The sequence below is a fragment of the Entelurus aequoreus genome, linkage group LG25 (assembly GCF_033978785.1).
Source record: "Entelurus aequoreus isolate RoL-2023_Sb linkage group LG25, RoL_Eaeq_v1.1, whole genome shotgun sequence".
NCBI lineage: Eukaryota > Metazoa > Chordata > Actinopteri > Syngnathiformes > Syngnathidae > Entelurus > Entelurus aequoreus.
This window is the reverse complement of record NC_084755.1, coordinates 20,928,072-20,947,918: the sequence shown is the minus strand read 5'-3', so window position 1 is coordinate 20,947,918 and position 19,847 is coordinate 20,928,072. Positions and strand designations below refer to the sequence as shown.

The window sequence follows — 19,847 nt, the reverse complement described above, 5'->3', positions numbered from 1 at the left end:
CCGCCGCCAGTGGAGACTTGGACGGGGTAATGATGCCAGAGGCAAGGCCCTCTGTAATGTACTTCCTTATTGCTTCCTTCTCTGGAAGAGACAAATTGTAAAGGCGGCTAGACGGCAGGGTAGCGTTAGGAAGTAGTTCAATGGCACAGTCGTAGGGTCTATGAGGGGGTAGTCCCAGAGCACGTACCTTGCTGAAGACCTCGGCTAGGTCATGGTAGCAAGCAGGAACCATGGATAGATCGGCCTGGGGAGTCGGGGTAGTGGAGTGGTGGACCAGAGGAGACGCTGACCCCAGACAATTGGCCATGCAGGGTGTGCTCCAGGCTAGGATTCTGCCGGAAGTCCAGGAAATATGGGGATTGTGGTGACGAAGCCAAGATCTTCCAAGCACAAGTGGGGCTACTGGAGCTTCCAGCACCCATAGGCTGATGGTCTCCTTGTGGTTACCAGAAATGGTCTCTGTGCGGTACTTGATGGGGCCCAATGGCCGTCCATCCAGGGCCTGTGCTGACAGCGTCTTGTCCAGGGAGATCAGGGGAATGCCAATCTGCCGGGCGAATTTGTAGTCCAAAAGACTTTCGTCAGCTCCAGAGTCCACAAATGCCTGTACTTGAATGCTCCTCTTGTCCCAGGCCAGAATAGCGGGTAGCAGTATGTTGGGGTTTTCTTCATTACGGGGGAATAAAGTATGGCTCACCAGGACTGCCATAGATGTACTAGGGGAGCGGTCTGGTTCCACTTCTGTCTAGAAGGTAGGCAGAGTTTGGCTCCTAGAGGCAGCTCTCTAGTCTCGCTCTGCTGCTCGCTCACAAAGTCTTAGGTCAAATTGGAGGGCCAGTTCGATGAGATCTCTGCAGGACGTGGGTCTGTCCCTCAGTAGACCGTCCTTGATTTCCTCAGAAAGACCGCGACGGAATGCGCTTTGGAGCGCCCGGTCACCCCAACCGCTGTCTGCAGCCAAAGTCCGGAACTCTAAGGTGTAGGCTGCCACAGAGCGGGATCCCTGCGAGATAGAGTGCAGAAGTCCGGCCGCGTGCCCCCCCTCTTTGGGGTGATCAAAAACAGCCCGAAATTCAGCACGGAAGGCAGAATAGTCGGAGTTGAGCCCAACGGTCCTGTCGACTGCAGCTGTAGCCCACTTAAAAGCCGGACCGGAAAGTAAGGAAAAAATAAATGCTATTCTGGCGCCGTCGGAGGAATAACGGGAGGGCTGGTGACGGAAAATGAGGTCACATTGTACCAAAAACCCCTCTACAAAGTTCAAAGTCCCCTTCAAAGGGTTTAGGGCTGGCAATTCTGGGCTCACGTGCCAAAATGCTGTTTTCGGGTCCAAGGACTGGAGAAGCACGAGGAGGTACCACCGGTCCAGGACTGGCCCCGGGGCACATGTTGTCCAGCCTGGAATATAGTCTGGTGAAGGCTCTCTCTAGATGATCCTCAAGGGCAGTAAACCGAACCTGATGTTCGCTAACAACGGAGCTAAGGATAGCTAGGTCAGAAGATATGGCTATCTGGGCCTGGGGCTTGCCGCTGTCGCCTGGTTCCGACATGTTGTTGGCCAGAACGTACTGTTATGTATCAGAAGGGAAGGAGGCGACAACCAGGGCAGGACTGCGGTTTACAAGGTTTATTTTAAACCTTTGATGAATACGTGGCGTGTGTATGCTACTCAAAGTGAATGAGTGTTGACTATGTGTAATATTAATAATGTAAATGTTACCATGAGCTGTTGTCAGCAAATGTTGGTTGTATCTTTCGTCGTTATCCAAAGGGGCAAGGCGAAGAGGCAGTTCATGGACAGGCAAGAGGTCGTGGGCAAGAGCAGGGCAGCGTGGTCTGGTTCCGAGCAGGGAGGTCGTGGATCGGGGAGAGCAGTCAGGAATCCGGATGGGTATCGAGTGACAAGGCACGATCACGGAGGACAGGGGAGTCACTGTGGAAATACAAAAGGGCATGAACCAGGAGGAAAACACAGAGAGATAGAGCAACCACAAGGACGAGGAAATCACTGGGAAAAGGGAATGCCAGACGTGATGCTTACTGGAAGGTTAGCGACGTTCTGGCAAAGGTTTCGGGTCCGCTGGTCTTTATGCCGCTCCCCCTCGTCAAGTCCAGGTGCGCTGATAATTGATTGCTTGCAGGCTTGTGGCTGTGTGGGCGTGTTGTGCTCAGCGCAAGCAGAGGCGTGTCTGAGCATGCTGCCAGCAGAGGGGTTAGCAGAGGTGCCTGCAGCTCCAGCTGCAGAGGAAACGTGGGTTCGACTCTGCGTCATGACACATCATTCACTTATATGACCCAATCCAAACAACCTTCCCTAGTCATGACGCAAAAAAAAAAAAAAGCAACCAACACAATCTGCTCGCTGAACTTTGTGGATATCATTAAAAAAATGTTAAAGAGCTATACAAAATTCTAAATTACACCCATTTTAAATCCTTTATTATGCATGATGGTAAGATGCAAAACACTCTGTTCGCACTTATCTATGTTTTTTACTGCTTGGTATTTTTGATTGATTACAAAACATTTTTATGAGGTCATCACGGAAATAAGCAAGATAGGAGTCAAACTTTCACATACATAATATGTGTATATATAACTTTAAATGCAGTCCGCTTTCGGCCCAATGCGCTGAAATAAATGTGTGTTCTCTGATAGGTGGAAAAACAAAGAGCAGAGCTGTCACGTGACCTGGATGACCTCAGCGATAGACTAGAAGAGGCAGGAGGGGCCACTGTGGCACAGGTGAGTTTCGACTGTCCCTACTGGCTCACAGAAGCTTTAACCAGGAACTTCCCTCAGATCGAGCAGAACAGGAAGCGGGAGACGGACCTGCTGAAGCTGAGGCGAGAGCTGGATGAAGCCGCTCTCCAGTCAGAGGCCACGGCGGCGGCGCTGAGGAAAAAGCACTCGGACGCCGTGGCGGAGCTCGGCGAGCAGCTGGAGAACCTGACCAGACTGAGGGTCAAGCTGGAGAAGGACAAGCAGAGCATGAAGGCGGAGATCGAAGATCTCAACGCCACCGTGGAGGCCACTCAAAAAGCCAAGGTACAGTTTGAGAGGAACGAGCTACAAGAAATGGAATTCACCTTCTTGTGTTTGCAGATGAACGCTGAGGTCCACTCCCACAAGATGGAGGACAACCTGGCTGAGGCCAACACTCGTCTGGCTGAGATGGAGCGCACTCAGACTGAGCTCAACGCTACTAAAATCCACCTGACTGGTACACACACACACACGCTTGCTTTAAATGGCGAAAGTGTGACGTTTATTTCTGTCTGTACAGCGGAGAATAACGATCTGAGCAGGGAGTTGGAGGACGTGCAGAGCAAGATGACCCAGGCCAGCAGGCTGAAGGCCTCGCTCATGCTGCAGGTGGACGAGCTCAAGCGGCAGGTGGACGAGGAAAACAAGGTATAGAAAGGCAACACACCTTACAGTGAGTGACTCCACGCTAACAACAATGTTGTGCTGTGGTCCTCACCGCCCTTCTGCAGGGTCGCAACACAGCAGTGGTGGCCTTGGCAAACGCCCGCCATGACCTCTCGCTGCTGAAAGAGCAGCTGGAGGAGGAGTCCGAGGCCCGTGGAGAGATGCAACGCCTCGTGTCCAAACTTAATGCCGACGTCACCACCTGGAGGAGCAAATACGAGACGGACGCCATTCACCGCACCGAGGAGCTAGAAGAGACCAAGTAGGTTCAAATGATAAGAAATATGGACTTTCTTAACATTTTTTTTAGCAACAATTTGCTCACTTTTGATGTATTCATTTATTTTTGGGTATTCAAATATCCTTATCATACCAGTTTAGAATTTTGATACTTCCTGTCTGCAGTTTTGACACAAACTAACCGACAACAGTTACACTTTTGTAATCAACCATGCATTTTGTGGCACAATCAACATGTAAAAAACACGCTTCTTTGACATAACACATGCATTTATGTGACAAAGTAAACATTCACTCTAACTCCATGTACGCACAACAGAATAACATGAGACCCATGCATTTTACGATGTTTTATGCATAAAAACGTGTGCCTTCTGTGGCAAATGAGACATGTAAACATATGGATGTATGTGACAAAATAAACATTCACCCTAATTAGATATACAAACAAATACAATACATGGCAGAATATTATGAAAATATATGCATTTTATGATGTTAATTCCATGTTAACATGTATGTATTTTGTGAGGATATATATATTTAAACAAATACATTTTGTGATCAAATAGAAATTTAAATTTATGGTATTTGTATGAAAATAGCCCTAACAAATTGCATGATTACATTTTTATGACACATCATACACAAACACATACAATTTATGGCATACTGATCCAACACATAAGCACATTTATTGATGCATGAGAAATACAAACACGTGCATTTTACGACATATTAGACATGTAAAAACATGTGTTTGAAACTTTATCCAAACTTGCATTTTGTGACAAATTCAACATACAGCAACACACATTTTGTAGGAAATTAGGCATACAAACACATGTCTTAGGGACAAGTTATGCAAACAAAACATGCCTTTTATCATGTAATAGCCATGAGAATGTGTGTGCATTTTGCAACAAATTCAACATACAACAATATATATATATATATATATATATATATATATATATATATATATATATATATATATATATATATATATATATATATATATATATATATATATATATATATATATATATATTGTTGTATATGCATATACACTACAATCCAAAAGTTTGGACACATCTTCTCATTCAATGCATTTTCTTTATTTTCATGACAATTTACATTGTAGATTGTCACTGAAGGCATCAAAACTATGAATGAACACATGTGGAGTTATGTATTTAACAAAAAAGGTGAAATAACTGCAAACATGTTTTATATTCTAGTTTCTTCAAAACTAGAATATAATTATGGCTTTGCACACTCTTGGCATTCTCTCTACGAGCTTTAAGAGGTAGTCACCTGTAATGGTTTTCACTTCACAGGTGTCATAGTTTTGATGCCTTCAGTGACAATCTACAATGTAAATAGTCATGAAAATAAAGAAAATACATTGAATGAGAAGGTGTGTCCAAACTTTTGGACTGTAGTGTATGTATATATATATATATATATATATATATATATATATATATATATATATATATATATATATATATATATATATATATATATATATATATATATATATATATATATATATATATATATATATATATATATATATATATATAATATATATATATATATATTATATATATATATATATATATATATATATATATATAATATATATATATATATACATATATATACAGTCGTGGTCAAAAGTTTACATACACTTGTAAAAAACATAATGTCATGGCTGTCTTGATTTTCCAATAATTTCTACCATTCTTATTTTTTTGTGATAGAGTGATTGGAGCACATACTTGATGGTCACAAAAAACATTCATGAAGTTTGGTTCTTTTATGAATTTATTATGGGTCTACTGAAAATGTGACCAAATCTGCTGGGTCAAAAGTATACATACAGCAATGTTAATATTTGGTTACATGTCCCTTGGCAAGTTTCACTGCAATAAGGCGCTTTTGGTAGCCATCCACAAGCTTCTGGCAAGCGTCTTGTGGAATCTTTGACCACTCCTCTTAACAAAATTGGTGCAGTTCAGCTAAATTTGTTGGTTTTCTGACATGGACTTGTTTCTGCAGCATTGTCCACACGTTTAAGTCAGGACTTTGGGAAGGCCATTCTAAAACCTTAATTCTGGCCTGATTTAGCCATTCCTTTACCACTTTTGACCTGTGTTTGGGGTCGTTGTCCTGTTGGAACACCCAACTGCGCCCAAGACCCAACCTCTGGGCTGATGATTTTGGGTTGTACTGAAGAATTTGGAGGTAATCCTCCTTTTTCATTGTCCCATTTACTCTCAAAAGCACCAGTTCTATTGGCAGAAAAACAGGCCCAGAGCATAGCACTACCACCACCATGCTTGACGGTAGGGATGGTGTTCCTGGGATTAAAGGCCTCACTTTTTCTCCTCCAAACATATTGCAGGGTATTGTAGCCAAACAGCTACATTTTTGTTTCATCTGACATCACATGGACAAAGATAAAACCTTCTGGAGGAAAGTTATGTGGTCAGATGTTATTTTGCATGCAGTTGGCTCTCGGCCCCCGGCCACATTTTTTTTATTCCAATGCGGCCCCCCAGTCAAAAACTTTGGACACCCCTGCTCTATACAAAAGGAGCACTGCAATGTTTTCAGGAATTTGCTGCAAACATGCTTGTTGTTTGGAACTGAACTCGAGGGGCCGGTGTGGTGTCATTCGCGGGCCAGATTTGGCCCCCGGGTCGCCCTGCATTAGACATTAAACACATGCATTTTGCATACATACGTTTCATTCCAATGGCTCCGCCTCTCCCGCAGGCGTAAACTGGCCGTGCGTCTCCAGGAGGCGGAGGAAGCAGCGGAGGCGGCCCAAGCGAGAGCAGCCAGCTTAGACAAGGTCAAGCAAAGGCTGCAGGGAGAGGTGGAAGACCTGACCATAGATCTGGAGAAGGTAAACACTGGTTCAATATGTGTTGAGGTTGTTTGTGAAAGATTCCAATCAGTGACATCTCCATCTGTCTCCAGTGCAGCGCAGCAGCCGCCGCTCTGGACAAGAAGCAGCGTGTGTTCGACAAGCTGGCGGCCGAGTGGAGCTGCAAGAACGAGGAGCTCCAGGTGGAGCTGGAAAGCAGTCAGAAGGAGAGCCGCTCTCACATGACGGAGCTCTACAAGCTGAAGACGGCCTACGAGGAGAGCCGGGATGAAATAGAGACCATCCGCAAGGACAACAAAACCCTCTCAGGTGCCGTAGATGCTGGGTGAAGCCGCCATGTTTGTGCCGTCGCTTATCGGCTTGAGTTTTTCCCCACCGTAGAGGAGATCAAGGAGCTGGTGGACCAGCTCGGGGAAGGAGGCCGCAGCTTCCACGAGCTGCAGAAGGCCAAGAAGAAACTGGAAGTGGAGAGGGAAGAGCTGCAGATGGCTCTGGAGGAGGCGGAAACTTCACTGGAGGCATTGAGAAATACCCAAAACAAAGTGGAGAAGAAGATGTCAAAATGGTTGTGTGCTGCTTCCAGGTGGAGGAAGGCAAGCTGGTGCGCGCGCAGCTGGAGTTGGCACAAGTCAAGGCTGACATCGAGCGCAGAATCCATGAGAAGGAGGAGGAGTTCCAAGTGACCAGGTAACAACTGACTGGCCTTCTCGCGCCGGAGGGACCGTGACTGAACCAGGTGTGTTGCAGGAAGAACCACGTCCGGGCAGTGGAGTCCTTGCAGGCCAGCCTGGAAACGGAGGCCAAAGGTCGCGCCGAAGCCCTGCGGATGAAGAAGAAGATGGAAGGCGACCTGAACGAGATGGAGATCCAGCTGGAGCACGCCAACAGGAACAACGGCGAGCTGGTCAAAACCCTGAAGAAGCTGCAGCAGCAGATCAAAGTAAGCTTTTGGAAGGAACTTCGAGTAATTGGTTCCGTGAAAGGGCTCTTAACTCTAAACACTTGTATCTCAAATCAACGTCACCTATTGAAACAAACTGATATCAATTTAACCCCCAAAACAGCACAATTGTAACATGTAATATTCCTTTTAAAAAGATAAACACACTTTTAGATATTACGTATAAACATTACAATAGAATGTTCTACTAACAACTACAGTAGTTTTAAGAAGTAATGTAATAATAATGTACAGCATTTACCTTGGAAAGTAGACTTCTACTGTATCTCCTTCCAGCTGCTTCTCTGTCAAGCACAGCATCAGCAGCTTTTCCATATTTTCATGGATAAATGTCTACTGTTTAGACATTGTTTAACATTCTTTGCTGGCATTAGACTCATTCTGCTTCGCTATGTAGACTCAAAATTGCTTCATCAAAGTAGCTTCACACTCTTGCCACGTTCTCGATTTCTTTAATTCAATGAGTATTTCTTCCACTTCACACGCCGTCTTTCACACTCACTTTCTTCTTTCCTCTGCTTGGGGAAAAAAAGTGAATTTAAATTAAACAAAAAGTTATGTCGATCTTTATCTATAAGCTAATGTAGTAAGCAGTAAGACCGAATAAATATTTTGGGGACATTTGCTGCACCAAATAATGGCTTGTAACTCAAACTTGTACTTGCAACGTAAAGCATATCGATTAACCAAGAGACGGTTTTAATTTCAAAACACTCTTGAATTGAGGTACCACTGTGGAACATTATTATATATTAATCTCTTCCACTTGCACCAGAATCTCAGCACAGTCCTGCAACCTATTTATTATGTTATATTTTAAAAAATGTCTTTTTCCTGTACAATATTTGAGAATTCTATGTAAAAAAAAAACTAAAAAAAACTCACTCCTCTTACTCAAAAGCGCTTTGCCAAAGGAAAAACAAATGTTGCCAATACACATTTTAATATATAGTATAATACAATTTAATGTAATGTAATATAACATGACATAATACAATATAATTCAGATTGAGGGTTTATATAACGATTTTGTGGGATGGCCAATTTATATTTTTTTCATGTTAACCTTATATTATGATTACATAGCTCCACTGTGTCTTATATTGGAAAAAGAAACGGATGAATAATAATAATAATAACTAGATGAGGCAATTCCTTAAGGAATTGCGTGTGAATGCTCCAATTCTGAAGTTGAACTGAAATGCTGATAGAATGTAGTATGAATGTAAGAATAGTTTGAATGTTGGAATGGTTTTGAATGTTGAAGAGTTTGAATTTCCAGGAAAAAAACGGAATTTGGTTTGGAACTTGGGAAAGTGTTCGTTTGAATTTCCAGGATGAGTGGAATGTGTGGTCTGAATAGGTTGAAAAATGTGTGATTTGTGGAAGTTTAAAAAATGGACAATTCATTGAATGGGGGAAATGTCCCTGAAAACTGGGAGTTCTTGGAAATCCTTGAATGTTTTAAAATTGTTGAAGGAAAGCACACAATTTTGAACAGGCTGAATATTGTGGCATTGGAATGGTTTGAATCTGATAAAAAAATGTGGGAGTTGTGGAACTTTGCAAAATGTCTCATTAACTTCAATGGGAATTTCATGGAAATTTGGGGATTTCGGGAAAAGCGAGAATTTATTGGAAAATATTAAAAGACTTGAATGTTCTGAATGAGTTGAAATGGTGTGTTGGAATTTTTTTAATTGGTCGAGAAATGTTGAAGTAGTAACATTTTTAATTGAGAAATGGCATTAAGAAATTCCAGGAATTTCGGGAAAACTGGGAATTTTTCCAGTTCAAAAAACAACTTTGTTTTTTGTCCTGATTAAGAGGAATGTTTGGAACGGTTGAAGTGGGTTGAAAAATGTGGAAGGAGTAGTCGCCAGAAAATAGGGTCAAAAAAGGGTTTGAAAAAAATTGAATTCTGGGAATTCCTGGAATTTTTCTGAACATGGAAAAATGATAATTAGAACTTCCAGGATGAGTAGAATATGTTGGGTGGAATGGTTTGAATCGGTTGAAAAATGTGGAAATGGTAGAAGTTTGAAAAATGGCCATGGGAAATCTGGGAATTTTTGGAATTTGACAAGGGAAAGCCCGCGATTCCCGAATAGGCTGAACAGTTTGAAGTTGGAACGGTTTGAATCGGGTGAAACATGTGGAAGGTAGAGCGCGCCAAAATCTGGAGAAGAAGAAGAAGTTGAATAATAATAAATAGATGAATTTTGGTGTAGAAAACCATATGTGTGAATGCTTTGGAGCATTCACACACTAATAAGAATAATATCAATCAATGGTGACATACACATGTTATTACAGTAGCAAGGCAGACGAAAACTAGACATGTTGCTGCACGCTTTGAACAGGAAACGTAGCGCCATCTGGTGGACATAAACAGTCTAAATAACAAATACATTAATTGGAGGTAAAAGTGGGTTAAATATGCCATTTTCTGTGATGTTTGGAACAAAGGTGTCTTCATGTCTCATTTTAGGCTACGTAAAGTGGAAAAGATGACAATTCTAATGTATTTTTAAACGTTCAAAACAGCGGAAATGGCATGAAAAAAGTCATAACTGAATGTCTAATATGAAGCGTTAATGATCTTTCTCCTGGAAGGACCTGCAGGTGCAGATGGACGAGGATGCTCGTCTCCATGACGAGCTGAGGGAGAAGTACAGCCTGCAGGAGCGCCGCCTGTGTCTCATGCATGCAGAGATGGAGGAGCTGAGAGGCGGCCTGGAGGCGTCCGAGAGGGCACGCAAACTAATAGAGCAAGAGTTGGTGGACACCACAGAGAGGTTCAACGAGGTCAACATACATGTGAGTGGTCTTTTGCTTGTTTTTATCAGGCTTATATTCATTTTAGTCTTTGAAGTCTAACTTCATCAAAGGGCCAAATGTGCTGCTAGGTGAGCTAATAAAGCTAAAGATATTTAGAGGGCACCCCCTCCCATATTACTTTTTTTTTTTTTAAACTATTTTGACTCTTTTAATTCAAATTTGAATTTTATTTTGCACATGTTTTGTACTACAAACTGAGCACCGAGAGCGGACTCAGCCCAACTACCTTTAGGAAATGTTGCAATTTTTTATGCCAACCAAACAATCGACTCCAAAAACGTAAGAAAGTAAGGCTAGCTTGATGCTAAAATACATTGACTTTGCTATTGACATGCTACTGATTAGCATTAGCGATTACACACAGCAATTTCAACACCTTCAAATTTGGTCATGAAAACTACAACCGTAAGTACAATACTTACAGTATTAACACTTTTTAGGGCGCAACAAGAAAAAAACAACAATAAAACACTACTACCGTTAACGTCTTAGACTTGCAACTGTATTTGCAACTTAATGTCATACAAATGATAACATAATGCTAATGAACATGATAAAACAACTGGACAGCAGTTACATAATTAGTTTTAAATGTTGCAATAAAAATGTTTATTATCAAAAACAATTGATATTTATCAACACACACAAAAGTACCAAAATTGGTACCAATGAGTAACTGTGTCGATTCCTAGGTACTGGGGACTCGTATCGTACAGTTCGAATGTGAATAATATATTTGATTTATTATGATTTATTTATTTTTGTGCAAATAAAAATGTGATATAATCAAAATTATATTTAAAATATTTTATAATAAAATACTTTATTTTTTGTGGAAAATTTAGTATTTTATTTTAATCTATGAAGAAGTTAGGAATATTTTTGTGGTAAAATCTTATATAAAGCGCCCTGTCATACATTAGTTTACATTTTACATGTGTTTATTAACACAAACATGTTCTGTTGCTTATTTTGCTATCAATTCTTTTAAAAAAAGGCTTATGTTTATGTTGGATTTTTTACAATTTTATGTAAACGTATGTTTTCCTCATTTGATCATTTTAACCCTAAACTATACATTTTAGTCGCACTATAAATCAGACAACCAGTCAAACAGTGCGGTCCATGCCACATCGCCTCAAATATTGCGATTTCACCAAATTGCAATTTTATTTATTTTTAAGCATATTCCACAAATTTTTTTGCCCTAAATGAAGAATGTTCAAGCTTAAAAATGGCTAAATTAACTAAACAAGATGGGACAAAACCAATTAGAGTGAGCTGTTCAGTATCGTGGCCACTGATTGGCTCAGCCTCAGATAGCATTACTATAATGGATTAATAGAGTGTAAAGGTGACTAAAGGGTGTTATTTGTATGTCTCCCATGATATTAAAAACATGTTTAGAGGGTAATAAACAGGTTTTTATGCTCTCGCTATGAAATTATTGTATTTTTGAAATTAAATTTATTGCGGTCAAGTCCAGAACCAATTAACAGCAATGAACAAGGGATTCATCTATACAGTTTTGACCCGATAATACGAAGAGACTGTTTTTTTTTTCTCTGAAAAAACATCTCTAAAAAAAGAGTGTCCCATACTTAAGGTTTAGAGATACGTGCAAACAACTTGCGAACATCCGAGCTTTTCTTCCTGGCACTTACAAACACACACCAGTGACCGGGAGAGATGCAGCCATGACACAAAAAAAACTTCTTAGGGCACAACGATGTGATATTCGCAATCTACTAGTTGGAATTTAACTTATAATTCTAAAACATTGTTTAAAAATATGAATTTTGTAAAAAAAATAAAAAAATTAAAATGTCTCTTAAAAAACACATTATATAATTAGCAGTGATGGAGCAGGAAGGGGCTAGGAATACATTTGTGGGAACATTTCATATGAAGCACCCTGTTATTCATTAACCAACATTTTACATGTGCTTATTCACGCCAAATATTAGGGATATATATACGACTAGCGACAACAACTGTGGCTGTGGGCAACCCTCCGATGTCGTTTTGAAGAACTCAAGATGGCAGCAGCTGCATTTGACATAGTCATGAGTGGTCAGCAGATCGAGATTTTTCTAACTCATGCGATTCGCTATATTTTGTGTCTCAGAACCAAAGTCTGACCATCCTGAAGAGAAAACTCGAAGCCGACCTCGCCCGACTCTCCAGCGAGAACGAGGAGCTCATCTCAGAGTTCCGTGCGGCCGACGAGCGAGCCAAGAAGGCCGTGACCGACGTGAGCGCCGTCGAGTCCAAAACGACGAAACGCGTGCGAGCGCGCTCACGTTTGTTTTCCGCCACCAGGCCACCAGACTGTGTGAGGAGCTTCGCCAGGAGCAGGAACGCAACTCGCACCTGGAGAAGATCAAGAAGAACCAGGAGCAGAACCTGAGAGACCTCATGTTGAAGTTGGAGGAAGCGGAGCAGCAGGCTCTCAAGGCTGGAAAACGTACCATCCAGAAACTGGAAACAAGGGTTAGAACACACACACACACACACACACACACACACACACACACACACACACACACACACACACACACACACACACACACACACACACACACACACACACACACACACACACACACACACACACACACACACACACACACACACACACACACACATACACACACAATGCCTACATGTTTAGGACCACCCTTTCTAGATATATAAAGATTTGTATTTACAACATTAATAATATATACATACTATGATAATATAAAAAAGGTAAGCTTTTATTTCATTATTTTTTTGTAATTGGTTTTTAATCTTTTAATCATCCCCCCCCCGGCGACGGGTGCAATGGACGTCGAGTGGATCTAGATCAGGGGTCACCAACGCGGTGCCCGCAGGCACCAGGTAGCCCGTAAGGACCAGATGAGTAGCCCGCTGACCTGTTCTAAAAATAGCTCAAATAGCAGCACTTACCAGTGAGCTGCCTCTATTTTTTAAATTGTATTTATTTACTAGCAAGCTGGTCTCGCTTTGCCCGACATTTTTAATTCTAAGAGAGACAAAACTCAAATAGAATTTGAAAATCCAAGAAAATATTTTAAAGACTTGGTCTTCACTTGTTTAAATAAATTCATACATTTTTTTACTTTGCTTCTTATAACTTTCAGAAAGACAATTTTAGAGAAAAAATACAACCTTAAAAATGATTTTAGGATTTTTAAACACATATACCTTTTTACCTTTTAAATTCCTTCCTCTTCTTTACCGACAATTTAAATCAATGTTCACGTGAATGTATTTTTTTTTATTGTAAAGAATAATAAATACATTTTAATTTAATTCTTCATTTTAGCTTCTGTTTTTTCGACGAAGAATATTTGTGAAATATTTCTTCAAACTTATTATTATTAAAATTCAAAAAAATTATTCTGGCAAATCTAGAAAATCTGTAGAATCAAATGTAAATCTTATTTCAAATTCTTTTGAATTTCTTTTAAAATGTTTGTTCTGGAAAATCTAGAAGAAATAATGATTTGTCTTTGTTAGAAATATAGCTTGGTCCAATTTGTTATATATTCTAACAAAGTGCAGATTGGATTTTAACCTATTTAAAACATGTCATCAAAATTCTAAAATTAATCTTAATCAGGAAAAATTACTAATGATGTTACATAAATTCTTTTTTTAATTTTTTCAAAAAGATTCGAATTAGCTAGTTTTTCTCTTCTTTTTTTTGGTTGAATTTTGAATTTTAAAGAGTCGAAATTGAAGATAAGCTATGTTTCAAAATTTAATTGTCATTTTTTTTCGTGTTTTCTCCTCTTTTAAACCGTTCAATTAAGTGTAAATATCATTAATTATTAATAATAACATAGAGTTAAAGGTAAATTGAGCAAATTTGGCAATTTCTGGCAATTTATTTAAGTGTGTATCAAACTGGTAGCCCTTCGCATTAATCAGTACCCAAGAAGTAGCTCTTGCTTTCAAAAAGGTTGGTGACTCCTGATCTAGATACATACATGTACTATATTGCCAAAAGTATTTGGCCACCCATCCAAATGATCAGAATCAGGTGTCCTAATCACTTGGTGTATAAAATCAAGCACTTAGACATGGAGACTGTCTCTACAAACATTTGTGAAAGAATGGGCCGCTCTCAGTGATTTCCAGCGTGGAACTGTCATAGGATGCCACCTGTGCAACAAATCCAGTCGTGAAACTTCCTCGCTCCTAAATATTCCAAAGTCAACTGTCGGCTTCATTATAAGAAAATGGAATAGTTTGGGAACAACAGCAACTCAGCCAGGAAGTGGTAGGCCACGTAAACTGACAGAGGGGTCAGCGGATGCTGAAGCGCTTAGTGCAAAGAGGTCGCCGACTTTCTGCACAGTCAGTTGCTACAGAGCTCCAAACTTCATGTGACCTTCCAATTAGCCCACGTACAGTACGCGGAGAGCTTCATGGAATGGGTTTCCATGGCCGAGCAGCTGTATCTAAGCCATGCATCACCAAGTCCAATGCAAAGCGTTGGATGCAGTGGTGTAAAGCATGTCGCCACTGGACTATAAAGCAGTGGAGACGCCTTCTCTGGAGTGATCAATCACGCTTTTCTGGGTTTCTGAGTCTGGGTTTGGAGGTTGCCAGGAGAACGCTACATTTCGGACTGCATTGTGACGAAACAAGAGCTGAGCCAGAAGGCAAAGGTCTCGGTCTACCGAGCTATCTACATTCCTACTCTCACCTATGGTCATGAAGTGTGGCTAATGACCGAAAGAATAAGATCGGGGATACAAGCGGCCGAAATGAGTTTCCTCAGAAGGGTGTTTGGCATCTCCCTTAGAGATAGGGTGAGAAGTTGAGTCACCCGAGAGAGACTCGGAGTAGAGCCGCTGCTCTTTCGTTTGGAAAGGAGCCAGTTTAGGTGGTTCGGGCATCTCGTGCGGATGCCTCACGAGCGTCTCCATAGGGAGGTCCTCGTTGCACGTCCCACTGGGAGGAGACCCCGCGGCAGGCCAAGGACCAGATGGGGGGGATTACATCTCCTCCCTGGCCTGGGAACGCTTCGGGATTCCCCAGGAGGAAGTCGCTAATGTTGCTCTAGAGAGGGAAGTCTGGGGGTCTCTGCTGGAGCTGTTGTCCCCGCGACCCGATTCCGGATAAGCGGTTGAAGATGGATGGATGGATTGTGCCGAGTGTGAAATTTGGTGGAGGAGGAATTATGGCGTGGGGTTGTTTTTCTGGAGTTGGGCTTGGCCCCTTAGTTCCAGTGAAAGGAACTTTGAATGCTCCAGGAAACCAAAACATTTAGGACAATTCCATGCTCCCAACCTTGTGGGAACACTTCATATGTGAGTCAAGGCAGGTGGCCAAATACATTTAGCAATATATTGTATATACATGTATTTGTTTATTTTTTAATTAATTTTGGCCAAAGGGGGCACATTTCAATTTCTTATACACACACTTGTTATTTCATATGCTCACCAGAAATCGAAACAGACAGTCAATTTGAAAATCCCTCCTTTTTGGGACCACCCTAATTTTGATAGATTTCACCACCAGGGGTGCATATGAGATATTCTCTATTAGAGGCAATGGTTTTCCGTATTGGGACCATGATTTATGTCCTAACTTGTTCACCGGTCCTCATATGGAAGGTACTTTTCCTTGTTGATGTCTCAAGAAGTGTGGAAATACAAAAACACACACACACGTCACTGACACACTCTGGCTTCATCTAAAGGTCAAGGAGCTGGAGAACGAGCTGGACCAGGAGCAGAAGCGACATGTGGAGACGGTGAAAAACCTTCGCAAGGGAGAGCGCCGACTCAAGGAGCTGATCTTCCAGACGGAGGAGGACCACAAGACCAACCAGCGGATGCAGGAGCTGGTGGAGAAACTCCAGAACAAGCTCAAGAGCTACAAACGGCAGATCGAGGAAGCTGTGAGTAGGAAAACCACCATGAAATATGACAAATGAAGAAAGATGGTGACGGTCCAGTGTGACGTGTGTGCAGGAGGAGCAGGCCAACAGCAGCCTGTGCAGGTACAGGAAGACGGCCCACGAGCTGGACGACGCCGAGGAGCGTGCCGACATGGCCGAGATGGCCCTCAATAAAATGAGGACCAGGAATCGGGCGTCCACCACTAAGGGCTTCACCTCGGTGGAGATCGTCCAGGTCACCAAGCCTGCTGCTGGACGACAGGAGGAGTAGACACCTGTCTAGCAGGTATGCATTTAGACATGTTGGATAGAGGGGTCACACGGTCAATAAATAAATACATCTTTGAATAATGACTTCAATGTGTTATTAATTAGTTAGAATTGGAATTAAATATTTAAAGGTGTTAATGAATGTTCAAATAGTATTTGATGCAAAAGCACATTTGGATATTTAATAAATTATACATTTTATTATTCAAATAATTATTTCCTGATTTCATTATTTATTTAAAAATTTATTTAATGACTTATTTAATTATTCAGGATTCAATTCATTGTTTCATGATTTATTTCATGATTTTATGACTATTTGATTATTTACTGATTAAATTACCTATTTCATGACTTATTTATTTCATGTTTTAATTATTTATTTTAACAGATATTTATTTCAGGATATAATTAAATATTTCCTGATTTATTTCCTGATTATGTAACTATTTCCTGATTTAAATAATTATTTCCTGATAAAATTATTTATTTGATGTTTAATTATTTACTTCATGACTTTTTTTCCAAGTATTTCACGATGGATTTATTTATATCATGTCATGACTTATTCAATAATTTTATAATTCATTTAAAATGTTAATTATTTCATTATTTATTTATTTCATGTCAATTTTATAATTTATTTAAAATGCTCATGATTTAATTATACCATGATTTATTTATTTCATGAATGAATTATTTATTTCATTATTTAGACTCATTTAATTTCATGTTTTAAATAATTTTTCCATGAAATAATTATTTGACGATTAAATTGTTTCTTGATTTAATTATTTATTTTTATGATTTCATTTTTATGATTGGATTTTTTTAATGATTTGACTATTTCATTATTTTAATGACCTTTTTATTTGATAATATAATCACTTATTTCATGACTTGATTATTTATTTAACGAGTCATTGAATTATTTCATAGTTTGATCATTTACTGAATTATTTCATAATTTAATTATTTATTTCATGATTTGTTGAAATATTTCATGAAACTGTGTGTCAGAGGTCATGAGTTTATTTTTAGCCATCAAAGCTAGTGGGAGGGGCTAACAAAAGTCTAGTCCAACGATTTCTCTGGAACTTTGCAAGTCTTTGAAACCCCGGCAGCTAAAGAGGATGTACTTGCACTTTTTCGGGAGTTGGTGGTAGATCATTTAGACCTGCTGACCCCAGAGCACGTAGCAGTTGCAGTAGAGGAATTTATTGAAGTTGTCGGAGTTATTTCCGCACTTTTACACCAAGGCGTCCATTACAGACAAGCGGGAGTGCCGGGTAACCAATCAGGTGTCAGGACCCGCCTACTGACTTTGACAGATTAAATAAATTCATCAAGTGCAGAGACGGTGGCTCATTTAATAAAAATTTTTTTGAACTATTTAAATTGTAAATAATCCATCCATCCATTTTCTACCGCTTGTCCTGTTCGGGGTCGCGGGGGAATAATAAAATGTGATTTTACATTAAATGAATAAATTACACATTTAACAACATAATTCATTATTATTTAAAGATCTATGTATTTATTTATTTAATTTTGTCCAATGTGAGACTCCATTTATTACAACATTCTGTCTTTTTTTTTTTTTTGTCCCTACAGGGTAACGCACATCTTTTCATCCATCCACAAGAAGCTTGAGGTCCAAATAGATCCTTATGTGAAGTCTTAAATAACAAAGAAGTCTCGAACATCACAAGAGTCTTAAGTAGTGCTCGTCAGTGTTAATCGTCCGTCTCTTTAATGTACACAACATTGTATGGACACGTGTATCGGGACATGTGGTAACTACAGATAGAAAGATACGAAGAAGATGTGAGGTCAAACTCCTCCAAACATGTTTTCATCAATGTTGGAAGTGTTCAAATGTCAAAAATATAACTTGTCCAAATAGTGCGCATCATACATGTTTGGAACATTTGTTGCTTTAGAAGACACTCTTTGTTGCATGCTAGTTAAAAGTTATTTTATTGTTTCCTTGTACTGTACATATGAATTATTACTGTGACTTGTTTTGAATGTAGTGTCTCATCTCAGGCTTGGTCATGGATGGATGACAGGGTGAAGGTTGTGTTCTCACGTCAACGACAGAGAGCCCATCCGTGTGTCGCTCCTGCTACTTTTTAGTGTGTCAAAGTCGAAATAAAGTACTTGCAACTTCTCCACATCTGTCTTTTGCTGACTAAAAGTGCCAAACCAGGAAATGGGACTGTTCCCATTTTGTAGTGAATATTCAATTGATCATTTTGCCAGCACAATCAAGATTACTGTATTTTTCGGACTATAAGTCGCAGTTTTTTTTCATAGTTTGGCCGGGGGTGCGACTTATACTCAGGAGCGACTTATGTGTGAAATTATTAACACATTACCGTAGAATATCAAATAATATTATTTAGCTCATTCACGTAAGAGACTAGACGTATAAGATTTCTTTTGATTTAGCGATTAGGAGTGACAGATTGTTTGGTAAACGTATAGCATGTTCTATATGTTATAGTTATTTGAATGACTTTTACCATAATATGTTACGTTAACATACCAGGCACGTTCTCAGTTGGTTATTTATGTGTCATATAATGTACACTTATACAGGCTGTTGTTCACTATTCTTTATTTATTTTAAATTGCCTTTCAAATGTCTATTCTTGGTGTTGGGTTTTATCAAATAAATTTCCCCCAAAAATGCGACTTATACTCCAGTGCGACTTATATATGTTTTTTTCCTTCTTTATTATACATTTGCCGGTGCGATTTATACTCCGGAGCGACTTATACTCCGAAAAATACGGTCTTTATTTTTCAACTACAATGTAGATCAACCTATACAATAAGCTAGTAACTGCACAAAACCCCCCCTCATAAAATAGATACAAAATAAATACAAATAAAAACTCAATAATAAATTAAAAAAACATTACGAAATTTTGTTCTGAAACAAATAACTTGGAAATAAATGGTTCAATAACATTTTTAGTGCAAAATAATGTTAACATCATTAAGCCATAAATTTGCGAATATTACAAACACATTCATCAATGTGACAGGGGGAAATTTGCTATTATCAGTGACACAGCAGGAAGGGGCTAGGAATACGTTTGTGGTAACATTTCATATAAAACACAGTCCTAAAAATAACAAACATGTCATTTTTTATATTTTAACAATTTGACCTAATTATGTCAGGTTTTTTTTATTTTGAAAAAAATAAAGTGCATAAAATGAGTTATCATTCATATAGTAAACAATAAAGGGCTGAATATACAAAG

The 19,847-nt window shown here is 39.7% G+C and overlaps 1 protein-coding gene across 1 annotated transcript in view; it reads left to right on the top strand.

Annotated features, from left to right (window-relative positions):
* The window catches only part of LOC133642501 (myosin-16-like), a 61,153-nt gene extending 42,414 nt beyond the window's left edge, over nt 1-18,739 (top strand). The window contains exons 31-46 of the mRNA XM_062036723.1: nt 2,659-2,745; nt 2,803-3,048; nt 3,106-3,223; nt 3,287-3,414; nt 3,498-3,694; nt 6,460-6,592; nt 6,667-6,883; nt 6,956-7,092; nt 7,158-7,261; nt 7,322-7,514; nt 10,152-10,355; nt 12,505-12,630; nt 12,699-12,869; nt 16,099-16,299; nt 16,373-16,585; nt 18,184-18,739. Coding sequence (XP_061892707.1) covers nt 2,659-2,745; nt 2,803-3,048; nt 3,106-3,223; nt 3,287-3,414; nt 3,498-3,694; nt 6,460-6,592; nt 6,667-6,883; nt 6,956-7,092; nt 7,158-7,261; nt 7,322-7,514; nt 10,152-10,355; nt 12,505-12,630; nt 12,699-12,869; nt 16,099-16,299; nt 16,373-16,570 — 2,460 coding nt within the window. The 3' untranslated portion in view covers nt 16,571-16,585; nt 18,184-18,739. The remainder of the gene's footprint in view (nt 1-2,658; nt 2,746-2,802; nt 3,049-3,105; nt 3,224-3,286; nt 3,415-3,497; nt 3,695-6,459; nt 6,593-6,666; nt 6,884-6,955; nt 7,093-7,157; nt 7,262-7,321; nt 7,515-10,151; nt 10,356-12,504; nt 12,631-12,698; nt 12,870-16,098; nt 16,300-16,372; nt 16,586-18,183) is intronic.
* Nucleotides 18,740-19,847: the final 1,108 nt, after the last annotated feature.